Source organism: Osmia bicornis, chromosome 13, assembly GCF_907164935.1.
Source record: "Osmia bicornis bicornis chromosome 13, iOsmBic2.1, whole genome shotgun sequence".
In the NCBI taxonomy this organism is placed as follows: domain Eukaryota; kingdom Metazoa; phylum Arthropoda; class Insecta; order Hymenoptera; family Megachilidae; genus Osmia; species Osmia bicornis.
Window position 1 is genome coordinate 5969360 of NC_060228.1, and position 20535 is coordinate 5989894.

Below are 20535 nucleotides of genomic sequence, written 5' to 3' on the forward strand. Positions count from 1 at the left end.
TCGCCACCAAGGGCTCGATTTCGTCCAACAAAGCTTCGCGAGACTCGCGGTACCTGTAACCGGGACACGGGGTGTTCACTGGGGAGTGTGATAGGAGGTTGACGTAACCACCGGCGCCTCTGCCTATCAGCGATCAGGTGACCCTGGCCGGGTGTCGATGCTGGGCCATCGCGGAGTTTTGGCTCTCGTTTAGCGCCTCGTTGGTCAGCCTTGTTCGATTTCGGGTGCACAAAACCTGGATAAAAAAAGGACAAGATTGCTAGTTAACAGTTGACTAATGATACACCTGTGTAATCTACACTATAGTTATTTAAAATTGGGGAAAAGTCCTTTCAAGAAATGTCCCTTTCAAGAAAATTTCAATCTACCTTTGGGTGAGTAACTTTGACGTTCTTAAATTCATCGCTGAACGTCAAAATGTAGATGCAGAATGCAATCGCGCATAGCCATTCCGTAACCGTGCTAGCCATGTGCAATTCCCAGCCACCGTCCTCCTTGTACCATTTCTGAGGATTCGTACCTGGAAATAAGTATCATCGTACCTCGTTAAGACTTTGAGGAAGAAATATAATTAAGAGGGATGGGAACACAACGAACCAACCCTTATAGGCCGCAAACGCCAGCGTGCCTGTAACGACGGAGATGCAGAAACAAACAGTGCAGAAGGTAGACAATGCTGTACGAAAATGCGCCAGTCTCAAAGAACTTCCGATCGGATGCAGATAGAAGGTGCACACAGCCTGAAAACAGAATGGGTCGATGAAAAGAAGGTCTCATATTTTCAGAGAGAATTTCGTGCCGTGGATGAATCCAGGAAGTTACGCAAACCTAGGGAAACAAATCAGCCTTCGTTTGGCTTGATCCAATTAAGCGACATTGATGTTTCATCCACGGCTTTTCGCTCATTTTAATCCCCGCTCTTTTGTTCGGACGAACGAAAGTTTCATTAGGAACTTTTCCAAAGGGGATAAGTGGAATGTTTTTACAGCCGCGTTGCTATGGGTTGCGTCAAATGGAATTCGAATAAAAGTTATCCGATTAAGGAGAAATAAATTGAAAAGGGAGAAAATTAAATTCACACTGAATTGTTACGTACCTGTGTCCAAAAGTACGCAGTGCTTGCACCGAAACAAAGGAATGCACCGATGAAGTGCATAACTATCACAGTCGATTCTTGAAAATTCGCTACGATGGAGAGGCCGAAGGTGCCCACTAGACCAAAAATTAAGGACCAGTAATTCCATTTTGACAAGGATTCCTGTAGGCTAAATGTACTCGAATATTCTTTCACCTGAGAGTACCTTATGTAGATGACGAATGACACTGAAAAACATGAATCAATGTTAGCAATGTTTTTGGATATTTCAAAGTTTTGTATTCGATTGTCCTTTGCTAACGAGAATCGAGGCTACTGTACCACGTGCAACGGGTCAATCGATTTTCTCGCCTCAACAGCGTAGAAAAATTTAAATGCCGACATAGTGCACTCACTGAGCATCGTTAACATGTTGATGAACTGTGCGAATATGCAGCTCTCTGGTGCATACGAAGCTGCGTCGGAGATGTAAGGAAACCCAGCTTCCACGTGGCCCAATACAACCGCTACTACGTAACTACAAAAAACAATTAAACAAAACATTGAAAGAGCAGTGAATTTAAAAAAAAATTCAATGATCATATCTTAATAGAATCGCGTCAATAATGTAAGAATATTTAATGCAAATTATTACAACATCGCAAATTTAAATCTCGTATCTATCTTTGACGTTCGTTATGGAAATTCGTGGCAATTTGCATTCCAAATTTTCAACGAAGAATATTTCAAGCAGCGTTCTGCATACAATTATGCATGCTGCACTTCAATGAGCCCAGCACCGAAAAAATTAAAAAATTGTTAAATATTTTGTGCACCAGCTATCGAAGGACAAATAAAGAAACCTTGATTTCTTTCAAATTGAACGACCACTCACGTGAGAATAAAGACGGAAGGCAAGGAAATGAACAATATAATCGGAAGATAATGCAAATTGACTAAGTAATCCTCCTTGTCCATGTTTCGGCTGTGCGTATTTGGTTGTGGTTGGCTTTCCCGCCGGAACCGATGACGTCAGGCGACGACGTCCGGGAACGACGTCGCTATCGAGGAGAAACACGCGCCGATGCACGCGTCGACGAGCAACGAACACTCATGCTCGTCTCCTTCGAGAGACCGAACCTTTTATTCCACTTCCTTCCCCTGGGAAGTAACCACTGCGACGCGTACAACGAGCGCACTGCGGTTCCACTGTCATCAACTTTTCTATGCACCTTCGAACAGAAAGGAAACGCGTTGTCACGTGGCTGGTTACTATCACTGTTTTCTTCCGCCGACAAAATGCGATCCCAATTACATTTCCACTGAGAGAAAGTCGCGTTACGTTTGAACCTCACGCCAGCTGATCCTTGCGAAACCTTTCTGAATTATTCCGCGAACGAAAATAACTTAGCTCACGAATGTTGGACGCGTGCGAACGAATCGAGTCCACGGCTCGCGGCAAAAATATCGTGCTCGATATCGTCCCGCGTAATCAGGTGTCCATGGCACGATGTTTGCCGACGATTGAGAGCGACACAGGATCTGACGCGTGCGAATATTCTCACGCGGGCGTTGTCTACTTGAACAGGGAATTGAGCACAGTGCTGTCTAGGTGAAACCAGCTGTCCGTCGAAAACGCACGAATCTTCTCGATAAATGAAACATGCTGTACCTTTAATATGCGACACTGACAGTTGTCCACCTATCGTCACGTTTCACTGAAACTGGAAACTGTTTCGAAAAGGGGTTGCACACGGTTGAAGGTCTTCCTGGCTCAGCCAGGAAGCACCCTGTATGCTCAACGAAGATACTTAAAAAAAAAGAAACGATTCACGAAAGTTTTCTTCTTGATTCGTTGATTTTAATTACGTTTTGCGGGGTTTAAATTGACGAGGCCAGAGTGAATAGACAGTAGAAATAGCAGAGGTTATGGCCGACAGTGCACGATCGATGTTGTGCCAACGAGAACGGCGCTCTCGGCAGCTGCGCCACGAGACTGACGCCGACGTCGTTGTCGTGCTCCAAGAAACGTAGGTACGTCGCGACGCTTCCCGCGGACGTGTCTTGATAATATGCAATGCGACGCTTATCGACGTTGGCGCACCTTAGGCAGATCTGTTACAATCCCACCTTTCAGTCTTTACAATCTTTTAAACGCACTTCTTTTCATGTATTTAGGATTCCGTAGGTTGCGTATATTTTTCTGCAAGTTTTATGCAAATCGAACGAACCGCTGTTGCGGCGCCTAGTTCTTGAACACGTTCTTCGAGCGTGACTGAATAACGGGCTTCATTTCTCGATAAACGAGACCCCGAGTATCCTTACTTTTGTACGGACTTCTTTAAGATCGTTCGAATTTGGTTAGAAAAGATGTTGCTGTTGATCGTCAGTTGCCAACGTCAGGATCGTCGGTTATCATCTTTAAACTGGGCGAAGAGCTTCAGGGTATTTTCTCGCTGAAGAGACTCGATCTTAGAGAGATAAATCACGTTTATAGACTAAGTTGGTCATTTATGCACTCTCCAGACTATAATTTTTTAATTAATTCTATTAGACACTTGGAATATTAAATAAAAAATTAAATTATTTAGGGCAAGGTTCTAAATTTCATCTCCCATTTGAGCAAAATTTGAGCAAAGTTCATATTTATATTTAGGTGGCCTTTCAAGATTATTTAAGTCTTTCTAAATGTCGTTTTCTCTGAAATCAGTGATTAAAATTTTCCATGATTAACATTATCAACCGTGAGATTAAAAAAATTTAAGTATATATCGATAGGGAAATCATAAATTGATACCAAGTGCTTATTTCTTCAGATAAATAAAAGATGGTTAAATAAATAATATAACTTAGAGAGTGAAACGTTGTTGATACGTTGGTTGGAGGAGGAAACATATAGACTCCGTATCATACCTCAGTTTTTCCTGGTATTATATATCAGCTTACATGCTGAGATGATATGTATTTCCGTCAGCTTTCTATTATCCCCATCAAAATAGGCATCAATTGATAATAGACTTTATCACAACGAATATGTTAGTTAATGATAACAGAAATTAATTGAATTAGCAGGAGAAATGAAACAAACGGTATACATAATTGGTTGAAATCATTTTTTAAAGAAATATAACTTAGCGATTAGCTTTGGAGTAATTTAAGATTCTTGAGTATCCAACTTATGAGATATTTTGTCATTTTGAGTTAAGTCTGGACCCTTATCCAAGTATATCAGCTAAAATCAGAAACATAATATCTTTTAATTGTGAATCCTAACTTAATTACCAATTCATGAAATGAAATCGTATCAACATTGAACTTTGATCTCAATTAAGAATCAGACAGTGTGTACGAAATTTAATTGAATACAGGACTATCTCATTAGTTTTTCTAAATGAAATTAAACAGTTAAATAATTATATTTGTCGTCAAATAAAATATCTACCGTGACCACAGGATCTTCGAAGTTAATTAGTCGGAACTCTGGCACGAATGTCAGAAGAAAAGCGCAATAGACAATTGCCAAAACCCATTCAGAAATGGCACTAGCAACGTGCCAACCCCAGCCACCGTCTGTTGGTAGCCATTTTTTGTAATCGTTACCTGCGAAATGTAAAATCAATCATCGAATCAATATATATTGAGCCGAGTCTCAGATAAAAAAATGAACAGTCATTACCTTGAAACTGTAGCATTGAAATGTATCCAGGCACGATTGTCATAACTGTTAAAATTAAAGTCAAAATTGATAAACTTGCACGAACGTACACGACAATTTTGCTATTTACTGCTGGTACCATTTTGTGACTTATATATGTCTGAAAAAAATTGAACACTGATCAGAATACCCTTATTTAAGTACCATACGCCCTTATCTTACTTGAAGACAAAAGTAGATGGTTCCAGCTGTAAAACAGGTCATAGCACCTATCATATGAGCCGCGACGACTCGAGCTTCTTGAAAATTGGCCAAAATGTCCAATCCAAAACAAGCTAGAGCCCCGCACCAGGCCGCCACAACAACAATTCTCTTGCTAACGAGATTTTTGCCCCTTTCCGATTGCCATTGAGAAACTTGTCGATGTCTAATGTACACGCAACAGGCGACTGAAATACACGAGCAACATTATCCTTTACGGTTCGACCGTAGCCATACCGAAAGGATTAATAAAAAGTTTATTGAAATTTACGGAGCAATGCAGCTATATTGAGAAATTGGGCGAATACACACGATTCTGGCGACAGGGTGCCCGTTTCAGATATATAAGGAAATCCTGGCACCACATGGTCCCAATGCACTGATATGGTGTATCTGAAATGTTAATTTCAAAGCTGAGTCATTTATTATGAAATTTGACCATGAATCATTTTACCAAAATAAAAGTATTGTCATACGTAACGAGACGACGTAATTTGAGATGTTTCATTCATTAGTATATTAATATTGTGAGCTTATTAAAATGGACGAGGAAGTAAAAATAACAAAGTGCAATGTAACTGGTTTTAAGTAATAATTTCATGTTTCCAAGACAAGTTTTAATATTTAATGTATCAAGTATGGTATTTTGAGTGATAATTATAGTTCCTTTTCCTGCATTATGCATACAGGAAATATTTGATTGCTCTAGACTCAGAAAAAGTTACATTGCTATGACGATATAATTTTATGTAATTACTAATTAATAATCAAAAAATCTAATTACAGGTATTTATAGGTAATTTCCGTTAGCATATGATTAGCTAATGATAGAATTTCCAAGAGAAATAATAAAATACTTTGTAAAAACATTCCGGGTCATTAAATCCTGTGTTCGTTTTAAAACTAGCCATATTTATAGAACAATATTTCTTATGAAGTATACACGACATAGTATAACGAATCGAATTGATTACGATTTACATTGCAGTGTCGGCTATCATTATTTCCGATACCGTGGCCTTGATCAACAATAAACAGGGTAATGAACATCGACGTCGATGTTTCGATTACGGTTTCATTTTCATCGTGAAACAGTAGTCATTGTTCGAAAAGATTCTTAGCGTTAAAGTTAAAAAAACGAAGGCGATACGAGATATAAAATGCACGAAATTTTCAAAGTTATCACGGCTCAAAGTTTTATCCCATTTGAAATTCATCTTCATCCCAACAGACTTACGTAATCAAAAATGTCACTGGGATTAGGATGAAAAGGCTCAGTGGTAGAACATGCAACTTTCCGTAGGGCATCCTCTACTCGCACGTTTTGGAATGCTGAAACAAGCGTTCCTCTTATCAAAAGTTATCGCGCTGTCTAGGCTTTCACTGCGGGATACAATTTAGTTGACATATTTTAGCGACAAGGCAAGAATAGAAAGGGGATTAAATTGTATTTGAAATTGGGTAGCTAGAGCGGAAGGTTTATAATAATAGGATGTGTCATATTATATTCTGATAGACATCTCAATTTGCTTGCTATAATGAAATTTCATTACTTAGTTGGATTATCATGCTATAATAATTTCTACAGTCTAGTATCTAGATTAATTACCCCTTCTTTGAAAGGACCATCTATGAAACTAATTGCAAATTTGGAAATTTGAAGAAGGGTTAAATGCAGTGAATAATTAAAATAGAAATTAGAGTTCAATGTCTATATTATTAGAAAAATTAAAATTTTTTAATGAAACTGTTATCTCTTGTTTAAAAAATAAAAGAAATTAATTTATGACCTCATGTTCCTCAGAACAGTTCAAGGCTGTTCTGAGAATCAACGAAAGGTCGAAAGCCTGGTGTTCCGCGAATGTAAATCATCTTCGTTGTTAGCCTTTTCAAAGAAGCCTGACATCTTACCTCGAGGGTTCGATCGGGTGGCAGGAATGGTTTTTTTTTTACAAACAACCTGATAGAGGCTACGCCAGGGGGGCACTTCGTCATGGGGCGCCTTGAAGCAACTGTCTGTCAGAGCTCTTAACATACCTCTTGCCGTACGTAACCTGCCAATCACTGATTAACACACACAATTACGCCGTCTGCTAATTAACGCACTGTCTGATTATATTTTGAATGGAGTTTATTTCCCTCGGGCATGAAGTGAAATGTTTCTTTTTTATTAATATAACTACCGTGGGTGTGATTGGTAATTAGTATCAGAAATTTAATCAAATTAAATAATTAAAAAAAAAGAAATTAAAGAAATTGATTATAAGGATCACTGATGATCAATGTTTTAAATTTAAAATTAAAAATAGAAAAGGGAAGGAAAATTTTTGATAGCATTATTAATGAAAAGAATATATAATAAATATTTTCTATAATTATTAGAATTTAATTTTTCGGTCCGTCATGTACCCCAAATTTGATCGTGGATCCTGTTTTGGAATATCAGTTCCAAAATTTGTTCGTCGAATATCAAACCCAATGGATGCACGGAAAATAGTATCCGTTCAAATGCAAATCACAGAATTGGTGGGCGTGTGGTTTACGTCTGCGGTATGGATAGATCGTGACTAAAGCGAATTAGAATTTATCGATAAAGTGTTGCTGGTGCACAACGAACCGCGTTCGATAATTCTCGCATACCAACGCGCGTAACAAACGTTCAACCACCAGCTACCAAGAATTCGTAATTAACATCGAATTATCGGTATTACGTACACTGATATGTTACGTAAAAGTATGATTTCCTCAGGTAACAGCTTCTGGGAAAAATGTTGTTATTTCTCTGTATTTTTACCGTTTTTGTGTGAAACATTACACCAAATTAGATAATTGTTTAATGATCCATGAAAAATTGAACTTGGCCATCGGTTAAAGTATTTTAGGATGCAAGGGGGAAAAGGTAAAAACAACGAGATACTTGGTAAAATCACATTTTTGTATTAACAACGTTACAATATTACAATATAGGCAGTTTTGTTCAGTGTTGCTGTGTTCCATGTAATAAACGTTACTTCGCAACTTATTGTTCTTTGTATTGCACAAGCAACACGATCGACTAGCAGCCTTGTGTTATCGCTAATGATAACGATAATATAATCTAAAAATTATTTCAAACACAATTAAGTTCTCTGTTTAAATTTTTCATTATCCAATACTTTTGATCTTCGATCAAAGAAAATTATTCTAATCATATCCAATTGCAAAAAAAAAATATAAATTTCTTCGAGTATAAAACAGAACTCTGTTGCAATGAATTCGGAGCACCTTATTTAATCTACTTCACGATAGCACACGTATGTGTACGCTTATTATCGCGTATATAGTTATGTGTGTATATATAAGTGTATGTGCGTGTATGTACATGACATGCGTATGTATAATTCTAATATAAATAGTTTGATAAATAAATAGTATCGTTATCTCTTTGCTTTTGTACCGTTCGCGACTCGCTCGATCAGAAAAAGAGAAACGCTGCTCCAAGAAAAACTCTCGAAATATCTCGAACGACGGTACAAAGATATACTCTCGTTTCTGGCTACATAATTCTATCGTTACACTATCATTACCACTTAATCGCTTTTCGATTGGACTAGTTTCAAATACCTTCAGCTAGCATTGCCTACGTGTAAGCATCGGCCTTTAAACAAATCCCTTTCAAAGAAGTCTTCTATGTCATGGTTTTTACATCAACATGAATTAAACGATCCATATTTTTTTCAAAATTGCTATTATAAAAATTTTGCTGCAGTCTCAATTTTAATTCTTGAAGCTTTCATTACTTTTCTTAATTTCAAAAATGTAAAGTCTATTTTCCTTTGGGGTTAATTTTCTTACCCTTAAGGGGTGATGCATACCAATATTTTTATTTTATTATTTTCTGCAAACTCTAAAAATTTTATTTAGATCAATGAATAAGAGTTCATGGTATTTTTTTGTATGGTCAGACACAGTTCCTTGATTATGTTAATGAAGGATCGTTCAATTCGTGCATCTACGCGTGGCAGTGATCTAGCACGAAGCTTAAACAAATACGTCGACGCGAGTCGAGGTTATCTCCATTGTGGACGGAACGTTTCCGTGGTTCCTCTCGTCGAAAGCCGACGTTATTGTCCTTAATTGCACCGCGAGCAATCGCACCGCTGGTCCAAACCAGCGTGTCACTGTTCGCTAAAATTATCGCTAATACGATCCTTAATCTTAAGTATCTTAAACGAAAAGAGGAACAAACCAAACGATCGACGGCAGAGCGAATAAAATTAGTCCCTCCAATAGCTCTCTCTTAAATCCTGCATAATATTTTTTGGTTTTGTACTATTGCAATCAATTCGTCGTTCTGACAATCAGGTTCAGTCTGTATAGAAATTCAGGTCAGGTATTCAGGATTTTCAAACGATTTCAAGTTATGCTAAAAAAAAATTGAAGCATAAAGCTTCAGTCTAAAATTTACATAATTTAAACATAAGGGAAATTGCAATTTCTTTACATACATACGGTGCAGATTTGATGAAAAATTAAATCGAAGGTGAAGCTACTTTTGAGGTCTCAAGATAATAGAATAGCAAAGTGGATTTCTTTTTAAAAATTAAGCTGCACCAAATATCGCAACGATCCTTTGATCGAGCTACGTGCTTGCTTCGTCTATTACTGTGATCACCCTATTGTTAGGAGGCACATTAGTCCCATGCCATTTCTGTTTGGAATCAGTTTCCTCGTTCGCCGATTGAAGCGTAGCAGGTCGTTCGATAGCTGGTTGGCCACCTTTTGATCGCGCAATGGACCATCTTCGTCCTCGACGATCCATGATGATCGGCATCTCCGCGATCAAATTGTTCTCGAATTCAGAGAGCATCAGATAGTTCTCGACTTTGTTGCACGAGGTTATACAGTCGCCGATATAATCGAGATCCTCGAGCATGTTGTCAGGGAGATCCATATCTGCGATACCCTCCTCGGAGATGCATGTCAGCTCTGGTTTATCTGGTTGAAGAGCGTCCATCATCTCACCTGAAATTCAATTCAATTTTTATATCATTTCTTGCATATTTTGCTGTTATGTCAGCATTCTTTAATTCAATTCCATTTGATTAGTATTAATTAAAATTTGAGAGCTGCTGATTTTGATCATAAAAGTATACCTGGAGTTGGTGATATCTCGGTGCCGAGAACAAGGGCTGCTGCTGCAGCTCCAGCAGCAGCCACATGTGGACCATCGTTTTCCGGTTCCTGACTAAACGATAGCTTCCGGCGTTGTGGACAACTGTCCGAGACGCAGAGGTGCTTGGTCCCGTTCGACCTGGTGTGCTTGTGCCTGGATAAATTCCTTCTGTGCAGATCTATAAAGAAAAGGGTGAAACCACCCACCAGAACGCAGGTCGAGCTGAAATAGTAACCAGCTTTCCCACCGCAGCCAACGTTCATGTACCCTATAAAAATGACAATTCAATTGAGTTCTTCGTTAAATTTCTTCGGATAATCGTTGTTCATTTACCGGAAATTGGAACCCCGATCGCTATGGGTATAGCTTGGGAACATTGTACGAAACCCCACGTTCTGGCGAAGTTTCTTGCTCTCACCCTTTCGTAGGTGTACATTTTTAGGCTGTAGTGGTAGCCACCGCAGAAGATTCCTGTGAAATGAATCAAAAGAAATTCAATTATTTTTGGGGATTGCACATAGCTCAGAAATTTCACTCTTTGTCTAATTAGGACGTCAGGGCCTTTACGAGGGTACGATTTTTTTCAAGAAAAATTGTTGTACCGTAAATCCAAGCGAACATGACGTATCCATGATAATTTCCTTGCACGGCGGTGAGGGCCAGGATACACAGTCCGCATACAAACACCGCGGCTTGCGTAAGATACTGACGTGCGATCCTGCATTCGACGCTGCGATGCACGACCAAAAGACCAAAGGCCACGCAGCCGAGGGTCCAGGCCAGGCCGAGATAAGCCTGAAGTAGAACTACGGTGTCACCGAGGCCTTCTTCCTCGGCCTGGTGCGCCTGAGACGAAATAAAAGGGTTAGGAGCACTTGGATAGTAAATTTAACCCTTTGCTCTGAAAGCTTTTTTTCGACAATTTTAATTATAACCTTACCAAGTAAAATATTGGAGTGTTGATCCCAAAGGCAGATATCCCAGTCGATATCAGTAGTATTCTTACAGTTTTACTCTTCAGGGTACTAAAGTCGAAGAACGGTGGTCTGTCGTCCGTCTTGTTCTTATCCTTAATCTTGCGCTTTTGATTTTTCAAATGCAAAATTGCTCGACGTTGGGGATGATAGAGGGACGCGCTTCTATAAAAGGTACCTAAGATGAAAGTAAGAAAAACCACCCCCGTCACTGCTTGAAGTCCCAAACGCCATCCAATTTTGCTGAAATTGAAATATTCATTTCCTTGATGATAATTTCATAAAAATAATAGCAAAGTGATTGGAAATTGTACGATTACCTGATCATTCCTTTTATAAAAGCAGACATAACAGCGATACCAAGGCCACTTCCGGATACGATGAAAATCTCGACCAATTCTCTTCTTCTTTTAAAATATTGCGCCACCATAAGGGTGCTGCAATCCCTCGTCATTCCGACCCCTATGCCTACGTAAAATAATGAATGTCAAAGTATAAGCTTCTCATTACCTTAATCTTTAATGTCCTCTTAAAATGATTGTTTGCTTAAAATATCGTTTGAAAGGATCTCTTTTAGGGTGGAAATGATACAGGGGAAAGTTGCAAAAGTTGAATCGTAATTGCTCCTGAAGATAAATGATCCAAAGACTTATGATTGTGTAACTTTTTATATCTTTCGTTTTTTGGAGACATATGGGAGAAATCATGGTTTATTGATTTTTTTTTCAGTGACTCACCCACAACGGTGCCATAGCTGAAGAACAACTGGTGAAATTGCGAGGCGAAAGAAGTGAAGAGGCAACCGAGTGCTGTAACGAGGCCACCCAACACTGCGGTAAGTCTTGTGCTTTTTCTCCGACAAAACGCTATTGTCACTGGCGAAACTAGTAGAGCTACTCCCGTCGACATTGCTCCCAGCCATCCTGCAAAGGAAATAACATTTTGCATGCTTAAATATATTTGTGTTTGTTCATATTTTCTATAGATAAAAAGGGGATGAATTGTGCATAAAAATTTGACCCCTGTTATCAATTTCGTCCATCATATTTTCTTCAATTTCATTGTTTTTATTCTTTCTCTTACAAGATATATCAAGCTTATCTGATTATGCTTATATTTCGTCCTTTTTTTAAAGTTTCTTATAACACAGCTATCTTGATGCATTCGTAATCTGAGAAGATATTTTCTCGAGCTGTGCCTGCAAAAATCTTTTGCATAGCATTTAATTTTCTAGCTTCTCTTTTATTTTTCATATATTTAATATATTTCTTATAAATTTTGTCAAAGAGCTTATAGAAAAATCTTGAAAGATCTTTATTTACATCTTTGTTGTTTCCACACAGATTGCAATCCCCGCAATGGCGCATAAAGATGGGAAATAGAAATAAAAATGAAATAAAACAGAAATGGGAAGTTGAAGGAATCAACATATTTTGTAAATAAATTTCCTCCAATTTCCACGATACGGAAATTCAAAGCGAAACAAAATCTTCAGAATATCACGAGCAAACCATCGCATTATTCAGATTCTCTAGCGCTTCGTTCTCATCAGTTCGATATAGGATTTATGCGTTTCGTATGCCGTTCGATCCGATTCAGTCGTATTTCAAACTAGTGGTTTGCAATCATAATAAATGCTTCAGGTTCTCGAGGTACCCTTCAATTAGAGCCGAATCGCGGCACCCGATATATCAAAGGTAATTCATGCTAGTCACCGTTTCCATGACGATCTTCGCGGCCCATTTCGACGTCGGATCACCGTTAAAAGATCCGAATGATAAATTGATTCCACTTAGAGATCATTGACGTAGCTAGGATTTTTGTCCAACAGGTCAGGTAGCTCAGTTTTATTAAAAGGATCAAGCATTTAGCGTTGCTCATCACGTTCGTTGATAATTATTTTAAGAAAAAATGTTTCCCCGCTGTTGTAAAAGTAATGACGTAGCTTAGAAACGTATCAAAACTTTTGCAATCACCTAATACCTTACCTGGACTTTCCTTCAACCACGACCGATCAATCTTCTTAAGACGCCTATTAATATAAGCAGACTAACTAAACAGAAGTTGACTCTGGATCCAGGTTAAAACCGTTTTAATTACAGTCGCGACGTGTAGGCTAAGCGACCAGCGACTCTCGATTTGCCCCAGTCGTTTAATTAATTTTCATCGTTTCTCTGCAATCTGAATCGCGGATGTCGAGTGGATCATCGATCAACCGGTTGGGTAATGTTTCCTAACAACTTCTTTTTACGAATGGTAACAATTTGGTGCTCGCGCAATTAATTTTACGTTCTTTTATCCACTCAAAATAAAATTAATCTTAGGCTTCTGAAATGATCACTTTTCAAAGTATAATTCGTAGATGATTAAAGCTACGGATAATTAGTTTTGCTATGCTATTAGTACCTATGAGAGTCGTTAAATTTTACTTAACTCGTGAAGTATAATCGGTGAAGTTCACAAGTAAGATTTATTACGATTCAGATGAAAATAGAATCTGTCAGTAGAAGGATCTGTATCTCGATTGATAGATACGTGTGACAGAAACTAATCAACGTTTCGCAAGAAACAACCAGTAGATAAGAATTTATTGATCACTTTCCCAAGTGATTCTCTCTACGTGTTGGTTATATAGGCAGTTAGTTATCCGGGTGACAAAAAGGGATCGTTATTAATCTCACAGGAACAGTTGAAACACGATAGACCCACGCGTTAAATGTTCCACGTTCGTCGGAAATAACTCATTCCTCGGGCATGCTCGGTCTCATTTAAGATCACGCTTTTGCTTTTTTCTTAATTCTTCGTTTTCTTCGTTTACCGGATATATCTTCCACCCACAATGTCTTTTTTGGAATTTTGGTAATGTTACCCATTAACACAGACTAATTTAGAAAAGTATGAAAAAAGATTATTTTCATTAAAAATTTTCAAATCTTCTGGAATTTTATTAACAAACTTAGTGTTTCTAATTATTTTTAATTAAATGATTCTTTTCTCTTTTTTATTTTGCCATTGATAAAATTTCAAAGGGAACAAGATACAATTTTTCATAGAAATAGACTTTGGACAGAAACTATCTATGCAACAAATAGAGGTGAGAAGATTTATCTAGAGCTTGTAAATTTCAAGAAAAACGCCAAGGGCGTAACACCGTGGCCATTTCGTATCGCTTCTTTTTCCATGGTTCCTTGCCGCCCTTGTCATTGGTCAGGATCAGAATTCTTTATCAAAAATCTCGAGGGCGTCTAGCTATCGTTTCCATCCTTAAATCTCGGTTTCTTTTGAAGCCAAAAGGCGAACGAGAGGGAAAGTGAATTGAGGAGGGACCAGGTCAGTGACTCGCAGGATGGTAATCTCATTTTCATGGTGATTTTATCCTGCCTTTCAGAATCTCGTAAGACTTCCAGCCGAGTATAATCGAACACCCACGAAGTAGCAATTTATTCTTTGAAACTTTGTACTTTCCTTCGATAAGAATGGGATTTCGATAATGGTTTTGTGAAACACCATAGATGAAACTTCAGCCAACTGCTATGGTGGTCATCATTTGTATTGGAAATTTAATTTGATCAAATAATTCAGCAATGAAAATGAATAATTTTATTCTAAGTCAAAGATAAAGTTTCTCGTTTAATGTTAGATTTATCTTTGCTTCAACTCTGCAAAACTTCAATTCCAAACAATCCTGGTTTTATCACAGACTATTAAACAAGATGAAACTTGGGAAGCAACTTTTCATTCTTCTCGTAAGGAACATTATTCGCTTTTCTTATACCATTTTAAGGATCCTTTGAATTCTTCAGAAGTAAATTCCTGAGACTCGTTGTTTCTAAACAACAAAGACCACAAACGGAAAACAAAGTGGAAGGAAAGTGGAGCTCGTTAACATCTAAAGAAACTATGAAAGGATCTCGAGGATAGAGGGTGCAGCGAGGTGAGAAATGAAGGGAAAAAAGAATAAGCGAAACTGGGAAAAATCGTTTTTACGAGCACCACAATAACGCTGTTGCGCCATCAGTTTTCGGGGTTCTTAGTAAATAATAATAATGAATCGGTCCGAGCACTTAACCTAATAGCTTTTGATTCAGTGGAACGTTTCAGAATAGTTATAGTTATCGTCTTGCGAGCTGAGACCGTGGACGATTGTTTCTTTCATCTTTGCTACATGAAATATTCAAACGTTATATTACTCCGGAGCTACTTCCTGTTGCTAGAGTCTGTCGAGAGCTGAATTTTATGATTTTCTTCGTATTTGTTGTACTTGGTATTCGGGAATAATTTCAGAGTCTTATTATAAATTTGTAAATTTATTAAAATTTAGTTCTTGATAGGTTGAACAGAAAAAAATTAGGGGTTGTCTCATTATTATTAGGCTGACAAAATAAATAATTTCAAGATGTTTAATTGTAGAAGTAATGTGGGTACCTAATCAAGGGTTAGAATTAAAAAATTCATCAGTCGTACCTACGTTGCAAATAGGTTGGCGATATCGTTTCGACCCTTCCAACAGCAGCCAGGCTCCGACAGCCCCATGTATTCCCGTGGAAAGAATTTGCACCATAACGCCGGTTACCACGACCACCCACCCCCAACCACTTTCCGGGTAGTAATGTTGTCTTATGGTACATTTTGCCACGTATCTACGGCACGTAAAAAACAGCTACAATACAAAAACTGACGACAGTCTTCAGTTTACGATCGCTGTTCACGGTACCGTAACGTTTCGTGCATTTCATTATACTTAATGCGTTTTTAAGTACCGTAGTAAAAAATTTCTGACACGTGCAAATTACAGTTAGAAATATCGTTTTGTAATAATACAAAATTTATAATGTAAAAGGAATTTCACATTGGTTTTGTAGTTAATACAAAATTTTATATTCTAAAATTTTTAGAATTGTAAAAAAATATTAGGTTTTGATGAACATAGGTCGACAGTTTTTAATTGCAAGCTGTTTCAAACGATCAAACCTAGGATCCCTATTTTCGCCTTCTTCGATTTCCTTTGGTTTGGGTTCCTGCAGACAAACGATTCCCTCGCACTCTCCAGAGAACGAGGGTTCGCCTAGTTCGCCGGAAGTTGCAACCCCGCTATCGTCGCAAGGGGGACTGTGAATGACATCCCTTTCGTTGCACTCTCGAGTCTTCATCCCTCGATAATCCACTCGTGCATTCCAATTATCTTTTATTTCTCATTACGAGCACCCTTTGATTGTCTTTAATCACTGTCGCTGTCATTTATTTTTGTACAAAAATATGGTTGAAAATTCCAGTTAACTTTCTGATTGAATATGGTAATTTTTCTTTTCGATCTTTTATTGTATCATACAACACCCTTTAGTATCTCGTTTCCTACATCCAAAGATTCATAAAATACACTGGTTTCGAGATAAACTTGAGTTTTTTTATATGCGAGGGACAGATGGGGATGACGATAAAGAAGGGAGGGTCGTATTTGCTATTCGAAAAGTATATTCAACAGAAATCTTTTTTGCTTGATAGATTTTTTATTTCTACAATTCTGATATCGGACCCAGACCCAGAAATATTCTAGTTTTTGATTTTTGGATGAATTTATACAGTATCACGATCATATTAGCGTGAAAATTTGTTGGAAACTTTATTCTGGTCACGTTGAAGATTAAATTCCATACCTTCTGCCGGACGGAAGGTAGCCGCACAGATAAAGTTGGCAAACCAAGTCTCTTTTCTATTCTCTTACTCGGAAACTTTCCTGGGAGGACTTTCTTTAAACCGAGTAGGAAGTTGTACTTTGAAACAAGACTGAATTTGAGACTAATGCCTGGCTCACCAAGTTGATACCTCGTTCTTTTCTCCTTCGTTGACTTTTTTGTTCATCAGACGAAATAGAGAGAAGAATAGAATTATCAGGGAACGTGATAAAAGTAGGATGAATAGTAAGGACATTTTTTAGATGCATCAGGCTGACAATTAAATTCAAGATTTTTACTTTTTTCAAATTATTTGATCTAAATAAGGAAGAACTTAGAGCCTTGTAACATAGTCGTTAGAGCCGAAAATAGAGAGCAAATGGAGTACTATTCTCTGTTGTATTAGAGCAAAAGCTCGGCAAACAAGGAGCAAAGAACAAGGGGTTGCGTTAAGTAAAGTGTTCATTGTGTAAACATATTCGTCGTACACTGAAATTGACTAAAGGAATATAGCAAAAGAGAGTAAAAGTTTGCGAATTTATCAAAAAGGAAAGCTTCTAAACGATTTTCCGAAGCAAACGATCCGTGGCAATGAAATGACCCAAGGAATCTGAAACTACTGCTACTTCCGCTTTTATTTCATTTCCAATTTAAATGGCCATTCCAATTCTGCCAAATGGAAATGTGGACGAAAATGGTTTCATTGGATTTCTATTTTCGTGATGACTTTTTATTAGTTTCAAGCTGGTATCTTTAGATTTTTATAATTTTTCACTTGAACCTTTCTAATAGATATTATTAATTTTGATAAAAAAGAGGATCAATGTATTCATACTTTTTTAAACAATTCAATAAAAGTTTCTATACAAATATATCTAGACCGTGGCATAAAAATGATACGAAGTAGTAAATTTCGAACCAAAAGAGGTCAACGACGTTACGTCCTATTCAACTGGAATAAGAATACTCGAAACGATATGCTACACCAAAACTGTCACATCATGCTCTCTTTTCCTCCTTTCCTTCTATCGTTTCGTATGCTTCCGGCATTTTGCCGCGCTTCCAATACTCACGGTTTCAAATGTCTCTATTCCATCATCCACTTATTATCTCTGATTCTTTCGCACAACATATTTAAATACAAAATCAGAAATCTATTTTAGAATTTTTGTTTTCGTTAGAACTTCCAAGGTTTTCTGATATTTTAGGCAGCAGTGTTTCCTAAGCCTCGAAAACAGGCTTAATTTTTTCAAAATTGAAAAAACAACGACAGCGACAGTGCTTTTCAACCCTTAAAAATCCGCGCCACCACCGACAGTTCAATTCACGTGCACACTTTCGCTCTTCGAGTTATTCCTTTTAATCCTATGAAACTGATGGTTGTTTAAGATGGCTCGAGCCTTTGTTTCTTGAAATTCAATTGGTGCTTCGTGACAGGAATCGCGAAAGGGTCACGACACGGTGGACGAGGTGCGCGTTGTCGGACGCGGACTGGATCCAGTTAGGTGGTTCACAGAAGAAGACTGTCGCAAGCTGAGCTTGCGTAGGGGAATCCGGTGGGCCAATCCCCTCGTTCTCCGACCTCGCCACGTGCTTTCGTGTCCATACGACCATGGGTTCCATGGTCGTCTGAATTACTATATCTGTTAAGCTCAATGAGCGAAAGGAATGGACAGAATGCTGCTTTTAAAGTTCACATATTGCCTGCTTTTTGCTTTAACGAGGCAGTGTATGTTAAATGACTAGAAAGAAAAGAAGGAATCTAATCAGAAGCTCAAAATGAAAATTAATATGGTAATTATACACTGAAAGCTGTGTTGATTGATTTATTAAAAATTAAAAACAATTACTAGCAGGCAAAATGTTAATTAGTACAGCATTGATTCAAATTGTACTTAATGAATAATCGTATGCACTTTCTACGTTTCATTGTTTCACTCTGCTGAACAAATCAATAAGGCGGTTCAATTGATTCCTCGTGGAACAATCAATCAGCGTCGAATACAGAACGTTTTCCATCGGAGAGTTTAATCAGTCGGAACGGAAAGAAACAAATGGAATGTTTCAACGTTTAAACCGTGAAAGGGTGTGGATTAATAATTGCTCGATTACGAGACCGAGTGTATTTTATGTTTGTATTGACATAAATCAATGTCAAGTCGATGATGGCTTGCTAATTTCGAGCCTCATTTAATTGCTTTGTAATCATTTGCATATATCCTGACGTGACACGACCGATACGTTATCCGTGCACCTCTTATACAATTAGCATTCGCAATAAATTAAGCGTGCAGGAAGGAATCACTCTGAAAAAGTCGTATCAATACAACAGAAGTCATAATTACATTTTTCAAATATCACACCGACTGGTTTGAGATGGCAGATTAAGAAAAAAGAGGGGAGGAGAAAGGAAGGATGAGTTTACGATCGATAATTAGAACCTGTTTCAGCAGGATGATAAAAATGATCAATTTTACAGAGAAACGATCGATAGCGCGATTAATCGGTACCGAGTATCGATTTTGCTCTAGGCCATTAATCGCCTCGAGTGGATCGTTGAAAAAATCATTTTCCTTGGCTCTCTATTAATTGAGCCATAAATTCCTGACTGAAAGCTTTACAACTAACTCAATACTTGGTTAAGTCTCAATTCTTCAATGTAATCTTCAATTACCTTTAATCCACGTTTTGAAATAAAAAATTTTTCATTTTTCACACAGAGCAATTTGTACAAATTGCATTTCATATAATATTAAAATAATCACACTGTGATGTGAAGTTTTGATCGTGAATCCTGCACACAAAATACGAGTTTTAAAAGACTGAAATGCTTTCTTGAATTATGTAAAACAGCGTGGTAAAGGCGATCTTAAAGCTTCCCGAGGGAACGACGCGTGAACTGCTTTCAAATCGTCCACTGAATGCAAAGTAGACATTCGAAATAAATCCAACAAACAACGTAGATCCCATGAACAAAGTGCTGGCAGTAAAATTCCTTTTCTCTGATCTAAGGTAACTTAAGTTCGTACCTCAATCTTCCCCAGAGGTATAAGGGATGAATTGAATATTTAGATTAGGAGATTTAAAGTGCAATATTTTGGGAGAAGATCATAGAATTTAAACAAATTTTTAAATAGTCCAGCCTTCCATAAATTATCATGGATGGGGGTAGTTAAGGGAGCATAGGGTTCGTGTATTTTCGAAGCTTTTATCCTGAGTGCGCAAATATCGGCGTGAATTTCGCAGAACAGACGACGTATCGTTAATTTAACACTCCTGTAGGGTCCTATTTTTATCATGGTCCCTACCTTGCAGCTGTCGAATCGTCAGATGGTATAAATCTTATACGCCACATCCACCCACTTTATGGCGCCGTTTCTTTAAATTCTCTTTGTGCGAGTTTCTCAGTGATTAATCGCTACATCGTTTCTCTGTGATCATTGTTTCGTGAACAGGCGAAAATGATTCTAAACAAACTATAATTAGTTAGGAAATTCATCAGTTATGAGAAGAAATAAGCAAGTAGTTCAAACGTATAAAAATTCAGTCCAGGTTTACCATAAACCATCAATTTTATTTCTCACGTTCCATTTAAATGTTAGAATGAAATTATCCGAATGTTTCAACGGAAAATGAATAAAAGTCGAATAGAATCGTTCCAATTTCTTCGTTCTCGCTCGAATTGCATTTAATCGTCAGGAAAGAAGGGATCTGAATGAAATCTTGTATCGTCTCTGACGTCA

At 37.7% G+C, this 20535-nt stretch overlaps 3 protein-coding genes across 6 annotated transcripts in view; all 3 read right to left on the bottom strand.

Moving 5' to 3' along the window:
* Positions 1–47: 47 nt before the first annotated feature.
* On the bottom strand, positions 48–3138 carry LOC114872600 (DNA damage-regulated autophagy modulator protein 1-like). 3 transcript variants are annotated; one of them, XM_046288490.1, is made up of 7 exons: positions 2748–3138; positions 1971–2307; positions 1492–1613; positions 1097–1323; positions 602–740; positions 369–520; positions 48–235 (listed from the first exon to the last, which is right to left on the bottom strand). In XM_046288490.1, exons 2-7 carry the CDS (start codon positions 2051–2053, stop codon positions 134–136), a joined length of 825 nt encoding a protein of 274 aa, XP_046144446.1. In that variant the 5' UTR covers positions 2054–2307; positions 2748–3138; the 3' UTR covers positions 48–133. The 3 variants fall into 3 exon arrangements, with proteins under 3 accessions (XP_046144446.1, XP_046144445.1, XP_046144444.1); XM_046288489.1 differs by having other exon boundaries at positions 2391–3138; XM_046288488.1 differs by having other exon boundaries at positions 1971–3138.
* Positions 3139–4217: 1079 nt separating this feature from the next.
* On the bottom strand, positions 4218–7522 carry LOC114872607 (DNA damage-regulated autophagy modulator protein 1-like). Of its 2 annotated transcripts, XM_029179958.2 has the most exons (8): positions 7401–7522; positions 6903–7055; positions 6229–6323; positions 5263–5384; positions 4953–5179; positions 4752–4890; positions 4518–4675; positions 4218–4307 (listed from the first exon to the last, which is right to left on the bottom strand). In XM_029179958.2, the coding sequence occupies exons 3-8, from the start codon at positions 6297–6299 to the stop codon at positions 4230–4232; spliced, it is 795 nt and encodes a 264-aa protein (XP_029035791.1). In that variant the 5' UTR covers positions 6300–6323; positions 6903–7055; positions 7401–7522; the 3' UTR covers positions 4218–4229. The 2 variants fall into 2 exon arrangements, with proteins under 2 accessions (XP_029035791.1, XP_029035792.1); XM_029179959.2 differs by lacking the exons at positions 6903–7055; positions 7401–7522 and having other exon boundaries at positions 5304–5384; positions 6229–6315.
* Positions 7523–7965: 443 nt separating this feature from the next.
* The window catches only part of LOC114872601, a 38440-nt gene continuing 25870 nt past the window's right edge, over positions 7966–20535 (bottom strand). The window contains exons 2-8 of the mRNA XM_046288460.1: positions 11858–12043; positions 11441–11588; positions 11087–11363; positions 10749–10992; positions 10480–10617; positions 10127–10414; positions 7966–9995 (exon numbers count right to left, since the gene is read on the bottom strand). Of these exons, the coding sequence (XP_046144416.1) occupies positions 9613–9995; positions 10127–10414; positions 10480–10617; positions 10749–10992; positions 11087–11363; positions 11441–11588; positions 11858–12043 (1664 nt within the window). The 3' untranslated portion in view covers positions 7966–9612. The remainder of the gene's footprint in view (positions 9996–10126; positions 10415–10479; positions 10618–10748; positions 10993–11086; positions 11364–11440; positions 11589–11857; positions 12044–20535) is intronic.